The sequence below is a fragment of the Chenopodium quinoa genome, unplaced genomic scaffold (assembly GCF_001683475.1).
Source record: "Chenopodium quinoa cultivar QQ74 unplaced genomic scaffold, ASM168347v1, whole genome shotgun sequence".
NCBI classification, from domain to species: domain Eukaryota; kingdom Viridiplantae; phylum Streptophyta; class Magnoliopsida; order Caryophyllales; family Amaranthaceae; genus Chenopodium; species Chenopodium quinoa.
This window is the reverse complement of record NW_018742681.1, coordinates 3,619,841-3,637,441: the sequence shown is the minus strand read 5'-3', so window position 1 is coordinate 3,637,441 and position 17,601 is coordinate 3,619,841. Positions and strand designations below refer to the sequence as shown.

Here is a 17,601-nt window from a genome sequence, read left to right as displayed (position 1 = left end):
AAACACAAAAAGAGACGATAAGATTGAATATACAAAACTTTGCTCACATTTTCATATCTTTTCGAGATAAGTTGCAAATTAAAACTTGCCTTCATCAATTTTGGACAAAAAGTCACACTCAATTACAAGCTAGGCTTTTCTTTCCATTTTGGGTCCAGTTTTGAAAATAACATGTTTATGTATTTTGCGTACAAGAAATAATGGCTTCACTTTATTTTCAAAACAAACTTTCATTTAATTTATTGGACCCTCTTCAAATTTTGAATTCTATTTTGAAATAACGTGTTTCCTACTCTCTCAAAAACTAGTCTTCAAAATTCTCTTTCTGAATTTTATTTCAATTTCTCAAAATAAATAAATTTTCAGAATTTCCATAACCTTTTGGACAATACATGCGTATACATAAATATTTCCAAAAGGAATGAACTAAGATTTGACTTCTTCTTAACTCGAACTTGTTCTCGCCTAGTCATCATGCGAATATTGGCTTAGGGATGGTTAACGAACCACCTACAAGATCAAAATCAAAGATTGATAAGAACAAAGAAAATATATATTGGAGACATTGTTCTAAGTCAACTCTGAGAATAATCTTACCTCAATGATCTCTACAACGTTTGGACATTAGGTAAAGTTTACTAAACCTTAACAACAATTGTTTTTGGTTTATAAACAAGCAAGGAACTAACTTGCTTTCTTAAACATGACTTTAGCTAAAATGCGTAAGTCATGTTACAATCCTAAATGTTCCCAAGACACAAAATATGGGATACATAGACCTATTTCAACATCGTGATTATATATATACCCTAAACAAAAGCAAGTCTTTGGAATTACCCGAATTTCAAGGCTCCAACACTTGAGAAATAGCAAAAAATGCGCATAACCCAACACATGGGGGCTCCAATATCCACAATAAACAAAATGAGATATTCATGCCATTCGAGCTACTTTCGAGAATCGCCTAAACTACAAATAGTTTACGCAGATCTCGAGCCTTACAATGTTCAAATGCATCACAATGATTCAATAATCATTTCTTTCCTTTGAAAACTAACTTTGCAACTGAACTTGGTCATAGCATAAGCTACAAACATATCACATATTTGATCCATTTTCAAGTTCAACTTCAATAACTAATCTTAGTGCATAATTGTTGTTTCAATACTTCAATTTACTCTAGAGATTAGAGAGTATGACTAGTATAGAGCGAAAGAAACAAAATCATGAGTATAAAAATAGAATTCAAACGCATACAACATGCCTGCTCATACGAAAGTTTAATACTCAATTGTTCATCATGAAAATTGTATCAAGACGCTTCAATAACACAAGACAAACAATTTCATGAGTTAAAACGTAATTAAAAGACTCCTAAGTTCAAAATTAAGGGGTCTTCAATCAGTAACAATATCTAAGCTCAAAGGAAAGAATTCAAAAGTAGCGAGAATAGAGGAAAAGTTGAACAACATTTCATTTTCCCTCTTACTTGTTCTAACGAACGACCAATATTACTAGACTTAGCAAATTTCCGTTGTTAAAACTATGAATGGTCGAAAACGATCTAAACACACTCGTTTAATCGTTTCCAAGATCCTAGTTGTTATCATAATAAGACGAAACACAAGATTTCTAGACCCATTTCGAGCAACATGAAAGGGTTTAATTTTTAAAAACAAACATGTCATCGAAGCCACCAAAAATTGGGGGCTACGATACTCAAAATTATAAAATGGGGGCTCATAAGCCCGAAATATAACCAAATTACATCAGTTCGATGATGTCTTCAAGAATTTCCTAAACTAACTAGTTTTATGCAAATCTTGAAATCATAGTTTTATAAGTGAATAATAATAACTGTCGATTATTGTTCTCATTAATTAAACCAATTTTGTAACTTAAGCATGAGCCACAAGAACAATTTCATCAAAGTTCAAAGTTTCAATCCTAATTTTAATGCATAATTGTCGTTCCAATACTTCAATTTACATTAAAATTGACAACTATAGTAAAAAAAGTAAAAAAAAAAAAAAAAAAAAAAAAAAAAAAAAAGAGAGAAATAAGTTCAAAGCATAAATTCGGAAATCAAATGAAGAAAAAACATATTTGCTTGTGTATACTCATACATGACTCCTTGACCACTTCACATGAAATTTGCTGCAATATATTCCTTAAACATGTCACAATGACATAGTACAAACAAATTCATGAAAACAAGTAGAATCGAATACCCCCAATTTCAAAAAATTAGGGTTCTTCTTTCGATTTTCCCTATTTTGTTGACCAAATTCAAAATTTGGTACAATGAACAAGGAGCAAGACTTACTTTCCTTGGCTTCAAACGATAGAGAAAATGGAGCTTTAGAGAAAGAGATTCGAAAATGGCGAATGACGAAGAAGAGCACGAGCCGCGGATCATGTTTCTTCAAAATTGTTCATTATTTAAGTTATGCGCGCAACTCACAAAGTTGCGCGAGACAACTGCGCGCAACTTCTAATATGGCGCTCGACACCCCAGTGCAACCCTCAAAGTTGCGCGCGGATACTGGTCAGCCAAAATGACCATTTTTCCGGTTTTTGTTTTGTCTTCCAAACCAAACGTTTTAGCTCGTTGGATTCGCGCCACGACAGGTTTTCTCACGAAGTTTTAAAACATTCAAAAACCTTTTATTGCTTGGCATCCAGTAGTTTCTTTTCTTATTTGATAGTTTTTTGCATCATCCTGCATGCACACCGTGCTTTGTGCCTGCCCCAAGGAAATGTTTTGGATGTTTTTCGTGAAGCGTCTTAAAATATCCTGTAGTGGTGCTTTACGCAAAAGCTCCCATAGACAGTTTGGCATTTTCTTGTGCTGCCCCTTTTAGAAATGTCACGTTTTTTGTATTTTTGTCGTCCATAACAAAAGTACTGTGTTATTGTGCAGCGTAAAATTATATGGCGTATGTGCTGCCTAAAATTGCACTAGCGACGTGATCTGCCTCCCGTTCGAAAACGGTAAAACTTCTTTTACAAACTTTAGGCGTTAGCTTAAACGAGTCAACAAGAGCGCCGAACCATCGGGGCCAGACGCCCCCCGATTGGAAGCAAATACGGTTAGTTAGTAAGCACCCTAGCTTTACCGGACAGTTAGGCTGTCCTTCCACCCCTGTATAAAGAACTGGTCCATGCTGAAGCCATCTAGACACGTGCCCCCTGTCCTGAGACACATGCTCTCATCTTGTGGACAAAGCTGCTGAGAAAGTTGCCGATTTTCTTCTCTTTCACTGGATTTGGATATGTGCCTCCAGTTCTGAGACATGTATTTCTATCTTGTGGACATCGAGTATTTGTTTTGGCAGCGTATGTCAATCTTTTATTCAAGTGCTAGGATACAAATGCTAAACACACCCCATTTATCATCTTTTACTTTGTTAAAATCATGGACTAAAGTTTCGATGACATATCGAGGGACTTTAGATCGCCGATGACATATTGAGAGGGTATCATCCTCTTTACTCTTTTTAAACCCGGTGCCTTCTCATAACATGACATCACCCAGGATCGCCTTTACTCATAAAAGTGTTCTACATTGGCAAAGGGTCAATCTAGATTCTTTAGCGCACTAAACCATAAAAATAATAATTTTTTTGGTCTTGACAGCTACTTGTCTCGCACACTTAGCAAATCGAGAATAGTTTCAACATTTTCAACATTACTGAATGATTCCTCGTCCTTGAGGAACTTCGCAGAATGAGTCTCGGATTTATATCCTTCACTACTTTGATCATCGTCTATCCTAGACTCGATCAAAGTGGGGGCTAACTGTAGACATCTACTTTTGTCCCCCTGTCCCGACCGAAAGTGCTATGACGATAAATAAAACCATCATTGTGTTTGATTAAAGTGAAAAATACTTATGGATTACTGATTAAGGCTTAAACACATAAAACAACTAGCTTAACCCAATACAAAATGAACCAAAGCGTGATAAAACTAAGCCGGATAAGTAATTAGGCCTAATCCTGAGATTAAACCTAAATTCGACAGATTTAGAGGTGCCTAGGTTAAATCTGAGGCTGCCACAAGAATAGTCGTGCGCAACTCAAGGATATATTTCATGGGTAAACTTGCGTAAGATTCAGAATTTCATAAATATACTGAATCGAATCTTACCATAAAGCCACGCGCATGATAATAGGTTGCGCCGCCCTTGCAGCGCAGCTTAATCACTTGTGCGCATCAGCCGCGTGCGACCTTCTGAGATGCGCGCGCCACCTGCTACGACAGAATGTTCAAAACCCTAAACTCATTCATTCTCTATAAATAGAGGTTCAATACAAAGCTTTAAACACATTGAATTTAACCCGAAAGTCAGCAGAAGTGAACTTATACACTTATCATCCCCCTTGTCCTAAACACTCACCCTTTTTATTATTTGTTCTTAAGGTGGAGGTTCCCGAACAAGAAGGAGTGCATAAGTGTTCTAAACGAAGATCTAACAAGGAAAAGTGGTAACTTCCCGAGCACTTAGATAAATCACTTTTTTCTTTCTTGTTTTAATAACCTTTAATCAACTAATTAGTGTTGTTTGATCACTTTAAACAAACTTTTAATTAATCAATTTCACATAGTATTTTGCGTTAACAAGACTAGAATTGGAATAATTAATTGATTGTTTTATCATTTAAGCAAAGGCAAATCTTGTTTATTTTTGTTCTTTTCACGAATTCGAATAACAAAGAATAACGACATTCGTTGCAACATAATCATTATGTGATCAATGTTTGTAAATATAATCAACTAACTTAGTTTTAGGTATCACGTTGCATATATTGTTTGGTGATGAAATTGTGAAAAAGGAAGAACTAGTAGAGGCCGTGCTTGGGCTAGAATAGTGATTCCTCCCTAAAAGGAACGTTATTTTAGTACCCTCGCTCCCGAACTCATTTCTGGTACAAGTAGACCAATTTGGGCATGGGTAAACTTATGATTCATGCTAAATATCCCTTGAACCCTACTTGGGAGAAAGGCATGAACGAGGTTTATGAGTTTTCCTAAAACTAATTGGCGACTCCTTATTAGTTTCTTACAAAAAAGCGTAATGATAGAATCAACTCTAATTCAAGGTCCCCCAAACAGTCAAGAATAATTCAAATCCTGACACACCTTAATAAAGTGTAAAGTCCTAGGCTTTTAAAGGGTCATGGGCATAGAGGAGAAGGATCCCCTACGACGGACACACCCTCCTCACAGTATGATTAATATGAATTTTGTTATCGAAAAAAAATAAATAATCTATTGTAGACATAAAAGAAATCTTTCATTTGTGAGTAGTTATGAACTTATTATTTTTTTTAATGATACTTTATTTTGTGATTGTGATAGAAGGGTTTTTTTTTTTTTCTAGTTATTTTTAATTTATGGAATGGAGATGAGAAAAATGGAATACAATTATTTTGTTAAACTACAGTCAATATATAGAAAAGCTTGAAGACAAGGGGGATGTAGATGAGAGAAAAAGTAGAACTTAAGGAAGAAAGGTGGGTAATCCGTATCACCTTGGAGAAGAAATGGTTGAAACTAAAGGAAAAAAATAATGTTTTTGTAAGTTGCAACATTCATGTATTTCAGGTTTATCAATACATAATTTCAACTGTTTGTATTTTTAACTCTATATTTATAAAAATTAAAATTTTATAAATTAGACATTGAGATAAATTTAACAAAAATAAAGTATTACTAAATGTAATTGAAGTTGTATGTGAATAGAGCACACTATTGAAAGGTTGCAATCAAAAAAAAAGAAAAAGAAAAAACAGTACTCCTCACAGTATAATTACCATTTAACTCCTCACAGTAAGCTAACCAACAAGAATACAAGTTATTTGATCCATATACGAACCAAAAGATTCCACATCTAAATAGGATATGGATTCAAACCCCGACTGAGTGAACATAACGATAATACACCTAAGATCTTTTGGGCACTACATATACAACAAGCACACCACATAAAATGACTCGTGCCGTCATGCCACCCCGAGCATATACACAGAGGGGTATGATGGATGCTTGTAATTATAAGACAGGTGGAGGAAAGCCAGTGGAAGAGGCTGATCACCTGAGACTGACATTCAGATTCAGTCATAGTTATATTTCTTGTAAACAGGTAGAAAGTGCTGGTTCCAATGTAGAAATATTGGTGCATATGCTGTCTCAGGTACAAGGTATTGCAATATGAATATTACAAAGTATCAACTGTAGGAACTGCTAAATTAGTAAGTTCAGATATAACACTCTCAATACCTAGGTTTGGTTAGTACAGCAGCAGAATGCTGAGTGACAGTAAAAGCAGCTCAAATCAATGAATCTGTACTTCAGTGTCAGTTCAAACTGGTTTATAAGCAAATGTATCCATCTTTAATCTAGTCTCTCTTTAGAGTTTTAGTCACGATTGTCTTGAAAATTTCAATGGCAAGATAAGAGAACCCTGTGATACCCAGACCTATTAGCAAGATAAGACGGTCATAAGCAGCATTTTGACGAGTATATACTCGAAGTCCAATGACATCCCAATTGCTTTCAGTCCAGACAGGGTCCGCCATGCTCATAGGATCTGTAGAATTCGGAGGCAGTAACTTCCAGGATCCAGACTCATACTGAAGACGGGTTGAAAATGCAGGGACATACCTGAATATATATGAAAACAGATCAATTAATATGACAACAAAATCAGCATAAGAATACTTTTCCACCCTATAATGTTACCCCAATCTATCATCATACTAAAGATGTTTTATGGTCCAAATATTGTATATAATAATAATGTTTTTGCCACCATTTCTATTTCATTTACAGCAATTAGTCTTGGGGAACTCAAGCATCCGTCTTTAACTCTAGGAATTATAACCTTTTTATTTGGACATCCCAATATACCCCGTGACAATAAGTTCAAGACAGAGGGTTTAGTTTTTTGGGGTCACATAGATGCAGCATCAATCATATTATACAATATTAGGGTAATATATGCGAGTTGTAATTAAAAGAGTAATGAATAGAAACTGTCACATATTAAAATGGAAGAAGCTATAGTACATGCTTCAGTCAAGCTAAAATCAGCAGACTGTCACATATTAAAATGGAAGAAGTTAAAGTACATGCTTCAGTCAAGCTAAAATCAGCAGTTTCTGGCACTGGAAGTCTGTAACAGCAAGATGCAGTAAACATCAAAACTTACTATTGGTTTGGAAGTCAGATATATGCTTCAATTGCTCTAACATAGAGCCAAATGGTCACACATTTCTTATTCAGAGAGCTCATTAGAATGACACAGATGAGGTCTTTTTCAAAAAGTCATTCATTTCTATTGCAACTCAATAACTGAGTTGCTAGAAGAAGCATTTTTGGAAGACTTCTGATCATTGTCAGTCGCTCATAATCAAAATCTTTCCCTCCCACTAAAACATGAGTGAACTAATACGAGTGTATATATAGCAGTATCGTTTCTACCTGGTGGTGGATTTAACGCAGACACCTATGTTGTCAGTCTCTGCTTTAATGCAAACTTCACTTTCGCTCCTACAGCCTTGTTGGCAGTTCAAACTAGTATTCTCCATCTTCATGGCTGTCTTCTCAGCTAAAAAGTTCCAGATAAATCTGGATATATCGCTGGAATACCCACGATATGGAGGAGATGAAGGATCAGTTACAATAACTCCAACATAGCTGCTAGGGCATGCACCCGTAGGCAAAATATAATTTTTCACCAGCCCACAAGACAAACCAGGATCACATTTCAACAGACAATCCAAAAGTTCATCTACCAAAGAGGCATTAACACTGATAGAATCCAGATCTGGGATTTTCGTGTTTTGCATGTCAGTGGCAAGTATGTAAAGAGAACGGGCAACAAGGGATGCAGCAGCTACAATGGATGTGGAGTTGATGTTTGCTGCAACAATATGAAAATTAGCAATTCTAGTTTAAACAGTATTTGGTATACATTTCCTGTAACACAGAGCAAACTACAGGAATAGATATTAACTCACATATATCATCAAGGTGACTGTGATAGAATCCATTTGCAAACATGTCATCAAAATCTTCTAAGACGACACCAGATATTTTAGAATCCTGTAAAGGCAAATGAACAGAATTAACAACAGTTAAACAGAATCTTGGAGCCAATCAGTGGACATTCTCAATCCCACAAGTAAAGTCATTTGCAAGATTTAAGATTCAGCCTTCAAAGTTCAGAGATGGTAAACAAGAAAAATAATGCCTCCTCCGTCTCTTCAGTATTGCAACAAGGAGGGCAATTTAAATATTTTTAATTATATAATGGTAATATATTGAGAAGAATCTAGCAAAACGCCAAACAGAAGAATATGTGAATATAGTGTCAAAAGTGCAAACGTTGCAATATTTAAAAAATGGAGGATAGATAAATCATAGAACTACAACAGGAAAGCTAACTTCTGAAACATCAAATTTCAATATCATTCACAAAATTATACTTTTTAGCAAAGGTTCTTCTGGGGTTTATTTACATCCCTGAAGAATTTCTACAATCCTTGACAATCCTGGATTTATTAGCACATGTCTATTATCCGCTGAACTGTGACAGCTTCCCTCCAATTTTTTACATAGAGTCTATATCTGGATAAACGGAATCAATGAAGTATAGAAGCATCAAGTGATTATAGTAAAACAAGGCCAAAACTGATAAGTACGTAAGCTATGTAACATTCTACAATTATTCTCAGGTGACAGTTACGTCTGTTTAATAAGCTCTTCAGCTAACTCACTATTTTATGGGATAATGTCCAAAAGATTGCAAATATTCCTAGTGTCTTTGGACAATCTGGAAAGAGAATAAGGTTGAACAGGTATATAGCTAAAATACAATGGGCTCAAAACAAGGGCAACTGACTTTATGGGGCCTCATCACTGCAATGGCTTTGAGCTCCATCTTAGATCTTGGCTAGCTCTAATTGATCTAACATAGAACTGGATTAAATTGGCAGTTCTAGACCCATAGCTACCATATATTAACAACATAGTTGGAAGATAGTGCAGCATTTTGCAAGTCATCAAGCTGAACACACCCCTCTGCTAATGCACTCCAGAAAGAAAAGTAAAGGCATGGATGTGATTAGTAGCAGAAGATAGATATGGGGAAATTATAGGGGATAAACACAAAGGTTGTTAGAGCTGAGAGAATATCAGCACTACAAATAAGGAACAGTAGTGATACAGGCATTAAGAAAATGTGTAGGTAATTGATAGCTTGGGAGAAAATCCTCCTCTGGAATGAGGATGGTTATTTTTTATACTTTGTAATTATTTTGACTAAGCAATTCAATCCTATTTTGTTTTCTTCTTTCTCTAATGTACATTTAATCTCGGCTATTCTTAGTTATATCGAAGTGAATTCCTAGCTTTTGGTAATGATATTTCACAGTAACCTCCCTTGCACAGTTGCACCACACAACTACACCACATTGTTGAGTCCCCAGTCTTTTATTGGCCAGATTAATACTTTTGTTACTCCTCGACCTTTTTTTGTTCTCTCTCGACTTGCCTTAATTCATGTGCAAATAGTTAATGTAAAGACCATTAAGGAGAAGCAGTTTTAATTTGCATTGTAGTAAGAATAGTTAGAATTATAGCTCCCTGAAACATCTTTCAAGGAAATGTTTTCTTTACAATACAAATTCATACCGTTAAATGAACCTCTTGCATATTCCCTCCGTTTCGGAATAATTGACACGCATTATTGGACACTTAATTTCAGAAAATATTGCGTGAGTGCTATAAAACGAGTTGTTTAATGTAAGGTTACTGGATTCATTTTATATTGTAAGAAAAATGGACATGTGAGGGTGGAGGAAGTAAGTAGGGCATGGTAGGTGAGGTAAAAAAAATAATTTAATAACGATAAGTCATATCTATATAAGAAAGTGTGTCAACTATTCTGAAACAACTAAAAGTGGAAAGTGAGTTAATTATTTTTTTAAAAAAAATAAAAAATAAAAAAAAATAAAAAAAAATAAAAACCTTCCCTGTACAAGTGCCCCAAGTGGAGGCATTTGGTCACAATACTACTAAAATACATGTTACATATAACAGCTAGAAAATGCATCTTAGCTAAAATACATACTTGTGCAACAATTCTAACCTTATTCAAAAATGACATCAATGAAGAGGGAGGAACTCCAGGATTCAAAATATTTGCGGCTGAGATTTTGATGTTGTCTGATTTCAGAGAAACCTGTGCACTTTGCAATGCTTCAAACATCTCATTTGCCACCTTTGTTCTCTAAAATAGTGATGGAAACCATCAATAAACAAGCATTTTGGAGTATTGGATTAGCAGGTGAGCGGAAACAGGAACAAAAAGCAAAACTCATGTGATTCGCAGTAAGATCCATACAACAGGATACCAAATGTAGAGTAATAATTTAAGGCTTTAAAATTAAAAGCAACACAGTATAAATCAACAATGCCTCACACCTGCCCCAAGTAAGCAAGAATTTGCACGACCGATGGATTAAAGGGGCAGTATGAGGATTAAAGTTATATGGGCGACAGGCAGTGGGATAAGGCATAAATTTTACACACTACATGCCCCTTTCCTGTCTTAATTTCATAGTCCACCAAACAATAATCCATAGTAAAAATGGTCGAAACTTGGCATTAGCAGACTAGCGGTAGTCCAGTAGCAACAGCACTGTTGCATGATATACTATGACTTGTGAGTAATTTTTTAGGAAGGTCATTATTCATGCGTCTTTTCTTCTATTCATAATTTCTGCATAACTTTTTCTCATTTTGGCCAAATTAACTTATATTCCTTCCATTGCTTCATAATTTCCTGGTCGTCATAGCAACAAAAACCAAGGGAAGTGAGTCTATGAAAGTGGGTCCTTACCTGCTTTTTGGATAGGAAAGAGAATGAGGATTTAAGTGCGCCCAACAAATAACAATGGTAGAAAAAGGGAAATTTATTCACCAAATAAGGAATATAAAAAACGAAGGAAGAACTTCATGAAATGAATGAGTACAGAAAGTAAGAGCTTCTAGAAATGGAGGGAGGCAAAAGCTATTAAGAAGTATATATATAGTGAGAGTAACTTGAGTGGATGGTCAGTTCAGTTCTAAATGGTTAAAATACAATTACCACATCTGATTTCCAGGTAATGTTCGGGTCTATTTCAGGTTCTTTAAATCAGATATGAGTCAATCTTGTCAGATTTGTATTTTTAACTCCCAAGTCCCTAGAGATAGATAAGCTGAAATCAATTCATGTCGATCACCTATATACCCAACAAGAACAAGATATTAATCAATAAAAGGATCAACATAACCCTAGAGTCCAGGCCTTTAAAAAGTCTGAAACCTGATTGATCAATAACAGTCCTTATTAACATTATCTAGTTCAACCCATTCTCTATTCTCATGCCTGGAAGTTTCTTCTAATCGAAAGAAAAATAGAAAGAAGAGTAGCCTCCCAGTCATTAAAATCATACACAAAGGAAGCTAGGTTACTAGAAATTCAGATAATCTTATTAAAATATAGACGAGCTAGGGCCTAGGGGGATATGTATTGTGATGATTCATATGCAAGATGATCCAAAATTTATCATGATAAAAAAAAAATAATAAATAAATTAATTAAATTAAATTAAAAAAAAAAAAAAAAAAAAAAAAAAAAAAAAAAAAAAAGAGTTCTTACACTGGATGAATGGACAAAAAAGTTCTTTACCCCACCATTAAACCCCTTTCCAACAGATCCAATCTCCAAAACCTGAACCAAATGTAAAGGAATGAATAGCAAAGGTTATCAATAAACGGAACAAAATTTGCTCAGGTACAAGAAAATGAAACAACAAGTAGATTGTACAACATCTTCTGCAATATGCAGCATTATCTAATGGGTAGGAAAAACTTAATTCCAGAAGCAACTAATTAATAAATGAGCCTGCATATAATTGGTAAATTTTGATCCAAAAGCACAGAGAAATAAATAAAGAACAAAATAAAAAACAAACAAAAAATTAACATAATTTCAGAACATATTTAAAATAGTTAGCATCTGCGTTATTTTTCACTTTCTTTCATAAGTAAATAAATAAAAGGGAAGAGCTAGTACTTTTCTTCAAGCATAAAGGAATCACAAGGTCAGAGAATCTTAGTCTCCTCATCAGAAAGTGGTTCACCAATTCCGAAAGGAACTTCTGAGATCATGTTGTTCATTCTTCTTTTGAAATTCACTTCAACTAAACTAGAACACTTTTGGCCTCTCGTAGGAAAAGACATTCAACCAAAAGAAGGTATATTACAGGTTTCAATAGAAGAGATTACAAACGCATCAATCAGGAATCCAGAAAACATCTCACACAATGCTAACAAAAAAGACATTGTAGTAAAAAACTTCAAGAATTGGAACAGAAATATGTAAGACCATATTCTCTTCTCTACATCTACTCTCTACAAAGGATCTGAGGTACATTAGGAAACACCGTAACTGGCAACAAAGTGTTTTCAAACACTGACAAGAAACACACAAGACAAGTGCAAGCAACACCACACAGTCCACAGTTTTATCTTTTCTTCTGTTTGGCATCATACAGAGCAAGAGAAATTCATAATTTCATAAAGAGAAGAAGAATATAAAAGATGAGTCCCTAACAAAAGAAACAGTTATAATGAGCAAATCCCACCCAATCTTGCTAGTAACAGGGATATGGCTATCAGCCCAAATAGCAACAATACAGAATACTGTGTATCCCAACACATCATTTCATTGTAAAAAAACTTATGTCGTAAACATGACACTCCCAAATGGATAAGATTTGCATACATGGCACTTAAATATTTAGTTGTACACATCACTATATTAAATCAAAAGTTAGTAGAGGGAAAAGCAAAGCGCGGGAGTGAGGATAAAAAGCTACTCTCCAATTCCAAATTACCCTAAAGTTACTGGTTCAACCAAATTACATTTATCATGTGCAGGCTTAAAATGAATGAAACCCATCTGCACCCTTGAAACCAGTAACTATGATAATAACAATGAATTTTTTTTTTTAAAAAAATAAAAAATAAAGTTAAAGAACTCCATAGTCCATACTCACAACCTCTATCATTGCCATCAGCACCTATATCTCTCCTCCACACCTTTTGGCACCACAAAACCACAACTGCCAACATCATCCAATAGGGATTTAGACAAGATTCCTTCCACCGATTTAACATTATCAGCTTCCTTGGTCATTCAATATTAAAATCAACATTTAATTTATAAGCTACAAATTATATGTGCAAATTTGATTTTAAAAGGCACAAAAGTAATTGAGGCCTAGGCGCAAGGCAAAGAAGCATGCCTTTTGTAGATGAGATGCACTTTATTTTAACAAGAAAATAAATTAATTACTAGTAAATAAGTCGAAAAAAAGAATTCTAAGAAAAGGTAAAAGACCATGTGACTAATAGCTAGTACCTCAAATGGAATTGGGGTATATGTTTTTTCTCTCCTCTAGTATTAAAGTATGTCTAACCATTGCAAAATCATGTGGTGTTTGAGCTTCTAAATCAATGTGAAATAGTAGATAATTGTTGATATTTAGATCACTATGGAATTACTTATCATAAGGTACCACATGTATCTGACTTCTTAACTCATCCTATATGGAAGAAGCTTCTTCATAGTCATTAAGATATATTTGATATTAGTTAATTAAATGAAAACTATCAATTACTTCAATATTAAAAGTTTGACCAATATATTCTGCCAAGTGCCAACACATTACACTAACATACAACTGTATGGAAATCTATAATTGTTTGGTAAAGATTTAAATCATATTTGCGACTTGTTTGAACTCACCCTGCAAATGCTAAAATCTGTCTTGGACAGTTATATCACGATAAGAATTGTTAGAATCCATTAAAAGTTTAAATTGCTATACGCACAAAGACTATTGACATTTACACAAAAGAAAACTTTATCCTATTTTTATCACTAAAAGCGTTTGGAATTTTTAAGTCCTTATATCATGTCTTTTTTCTATTTTTTCTTAAAAAAAAAAAAAAAAAAAAAAAAAGAATATATATATATATATATACACACACTACCACTAATTGAGAGTGCAGCAGCAATATTAATCCATGTGTAGTTGGTTAATTAAATTTCCTATAAACACTCTCAGAGTAAGTTAAGTTTTCATAACACATGCGTCTAATCACTTTGCAAGAAATATGTTCTAAACGTCTAAGTGTGGTATGATAGTCACTTTGGGATGGAATATAACTTACTGCATTTTAAAAGTGATAGAAGTATTTAATATAGTAAGGAAAATTTATGTTACGTGCAATATATTACCGTTTCAATAAATGTGTCATTGAGACCTGCAACAGCATCAGATTGCAGGTCAAGTTCATGCAAGAACCTTCGGCTACCAAGGAAACCCCAGGTCTCTCCAGTAAGAACCAGGAAAACAAGCTGCAAATACGTAAGAAGCAAATAAGATACTGAAAATCAACAGATACGTGTTCATATGAGTGTTACTTCTTCCGTTTTCCTAAGTTTTGCTCAATTTATTTGATAAAGCATACAAAAGCACGCACAAGCATGATCAACATTTACACTTTTCCTTGGTTTGCGTAGCTATAGTAATTAAGTAACACTCAGCAAAAGTGAAAAAGTAATTTGTAGACCTCCTCCCCATCCGTGGAAGGGTAATATGAATTCAGGGAAGGAAATCCATTTATTCAAGTAAAAAATAATAAAGGAAAATTAGTCAAAGCTCACCTAATTAAATTGAGCTAATACGACTTAAAAAAATTTTATTTTTTTTACAAGACTCATGTTTCTATATTTTTTTGTGAAGTAACAACTTTTATTTGCTACTTGACTATGTTACTCAGATAATGTTACTAATTAAGTTGTTGTGATTACTTGCATTACTACTTCAACTATGTTACTAATTAAGTTGTTCTGATTGTAAGCAAATGTAGCAAACTCACTATGACACTTTTTAAATGAATTTATCTTAATTCACCTCTTATATTCTCAAGTCCTATATTCCATCTCTCCTTCTCTAACTTATTATGATATCATGCAAAACATGCCTAACAATTTTTAACATCCTAACATACTCATTTGCATAGTAGAGAACCAAGACTTGTCCATCTTTCCAGCATTCAAAAAAGCTCGCTTCAGATAATGAAATACAAACATAGTGCATTTTGCCACTCCAACAATCATCATTCAATAGGCAATGAGCTTATTACAATTACTACTGTGCAACTTCATAGATTTATTTAGTCATGCTTATTAGTGATATTACCAAGCCTTAAATTAAATCTAAAAGCCAACAACGTACCAAAGAACATGACAAAATAGTTTGGGCACAGCACAAATTTAAAGATATTTGAGATATTATTGCAGCTACACTACGAGATCTTTCAGAGTCCCAAGACACAGCCCTTGAGAAAAAATTATTAAGTGGCCAATAAGTTTCAAAGAAAAACTCAATGAAAATCCATATGTGGTGCCTAATTACAAGCAAACTATAATCACCTGCTTCTTAAAGCTCTTCAAATAATCAGAATGAGAAAGAGCATCAGCAGCTGCCAACAGAGCAACTAATCCCTACAAAAATTTCAAAGAGATTTATTTAAAAAAGAAAGAATTCCATGCTTGTGAAGATTCTCTAAACTATCACTATATCTAACATAGTAACATCAAACAAAAGCTTACAGATAAAGGTGAATCTGCACCGAGGCCTTTGTCACGAAAAAAAGAAGCAGAATCCATAGTTCCCATTGCCAATATAATAGGCTTGGTTACATCCAAGGAAGACTGAATGATGGGAGGAAGAGACGACCAAACACTGCCCTTCAGATCAACAAACATCAACGTAAGATTAACAAAACAAAAACTTATATTATAGAACAGAAGAAACAACATATTATCCTTTTTGTAAAGCAAATAAAAAGGCGGCTGAAAAATATGTGAAAAGAAAAACAAGAAGCTAACAGCAGATGGCCTGACAAAGATTCCCTATGCCTTAAGCCTATTGCACTCAATATCCGCCAGTTCAACTGATAAAAGATTACACGAGATCACATCATAATAGTGTTAGGGCCGTTTGATTTTGAGTGACAAAAAGGGAAGTGAAAGAGATTGATTATCCGTACTTCCCAAAAGGGTTGTTTGAACGCACAATTTTGTTACTCCCTCTCCCCATTTTGATTTTCTAAAACCCCAATGCCCTTCTACATGATTCCCAATCCCTCCATAGAAAATAAGATTCCCTTTTTAGGAAGATCACACAACAAAAGATTCGCTTTTAAAATTTTGTGACCATCATTAACCCTCCCTATAGAATATAAATTATAATTTTATAACAAGTTATAAACACCCAAACCGTCCATAGAACTCAAGCATCAGTAAATCGGCGTAGACCAGCTATAGCAGTCACTACTAAGTACTAAACAAAAAACAGCACCCCCTCTAATTAAGAAGCACCAACCATAAAAAAGCCTTTTCATATTGCCTTTCCAGTATTTCACGCTTTGCAGTTTGTATTCCTTTCCTTCCCCCTTACCTTTATGCGAATTAAACAGCCTTTCTTAGATTTAGATTAGATTTTATCTCTTTTAAGTAACTTTCTGTAATACATTTAATGATTCAGCTATTTATTCACTTCATGGTTATAACTTCTCGTAATACATCATTGTATTTATATTATAATTCCAAAGGTGCAATCAAAGTGGTCAATCTTAGGAGTCCCCTGTTTACCCTTCACAAAAATTCAAGACAGGGACCAACATGTAAGTACTTACACTTGTAGGGGGCGTTTGGTATGAATATTGGAATGGGAGTAGAAAGAAAACAAATAAGGAGAAGGAAAGGAATCATTTAACCGTTACCTTTTCATTTGTTTGGTTTAAAAATAGAAAGGATTCACTTAAACTTAACTCTCTTTATTTTAGTTTGAGGGTAAAGGTAATTGTTACCTTAGCTTTTAGAGAGGTAACAAATGGGTGGAAACCATTACCCTTAGGTAAAGGTAATTGTTACCCAAGCCTTCTAACCAAACACTTGGTAACGGTAATGGTTTAATTGAATCCGTTTCCAACCCTAAAAATACTCTTACCAAACTTGCTCTTAGAAGGAGAAAGATTGAAAGGGATTTATTATCATCAATTGCGAATAAAAACTAAAATTGTTCATCATAATACAACAAAGTAGTTTAGGCTGCAATTATGTTTCAAAATTTTAAAGTAAAATGAAAAGAAGTTCCTTCAAAGAAAAAAAAAGGTATTGCCTTCACCCATAAAAATAAAAAATTAAAAATTAAAAAAAAAAAAAAAAAAAGAACATAATGAAGTTAATGGTATTCGAATTGCTGACTTAGTAAAAACATTAACCTTATTAACTATCATTACCACTAAGCTACACAATCACGCATGATAAAAATAGCATCACTAAGTTAATTATACGTATAATATTGGACTTAAAAGCAGAAAATTGGGCCCCTCTGTGGGCCTAGGGCAGCCCCCCCCCCCCCCGCGCGTTGCCAGGCTCAAATACTAGCAACTCATTTTCAT

At 34.2% G+C, this 17,601-nt stretch overlaps 1 protein-coding gene across 2 annotated transcripts in view; it reads right to left on the bottom strand.

The window, feature by feature from the left end:
• Positions 1–5,697: 5,697 nt before the first annotated feature.
• The window catches only part of LOC110722427 (nicastrin-like), a 28,174-nt gene continuing 16,270 nt past the window's right edge, over positions 5,698–17,601 (bottom strand). For both annotated transcript variants that reach the window (XM_021901695.1, XM_021901697.1), the window contains 8 exons: positions 15,746–15,878; positions 15,566–15,637; positions 14,366–14,485; positions 11,717–11,788; positions 10,160–10,300; positions 8,028–8,112; positions 7,489–7,930; positions 5,698–6,669 (listed from right to left, as the gene is read on the bottom strand). In XM_021901695.1, coding sequence (XP_021757387.1) covers positions 6,405–6,669; positions 7,489–7,930; positions 8,028–8,112; positions 10,160–10,300; positions 11,717–11,788; positions 14,366–14,485; positions 15,566–15,637; positions 15,746–15,878 — 1,330 coding nt within the window. In that variant the 3' untranslated portion in view covers positions 5,698–6,404. The remainder of the gene's footprint in view (positions 6,670–7,488; positions 7,931–8,027; positions 8,113–10,159; positions 10,301–11,716; positions 11,789–14,365; positions 14,486–15,565; positions 15,638–15,745; positions 15,879–17,601) is intronic.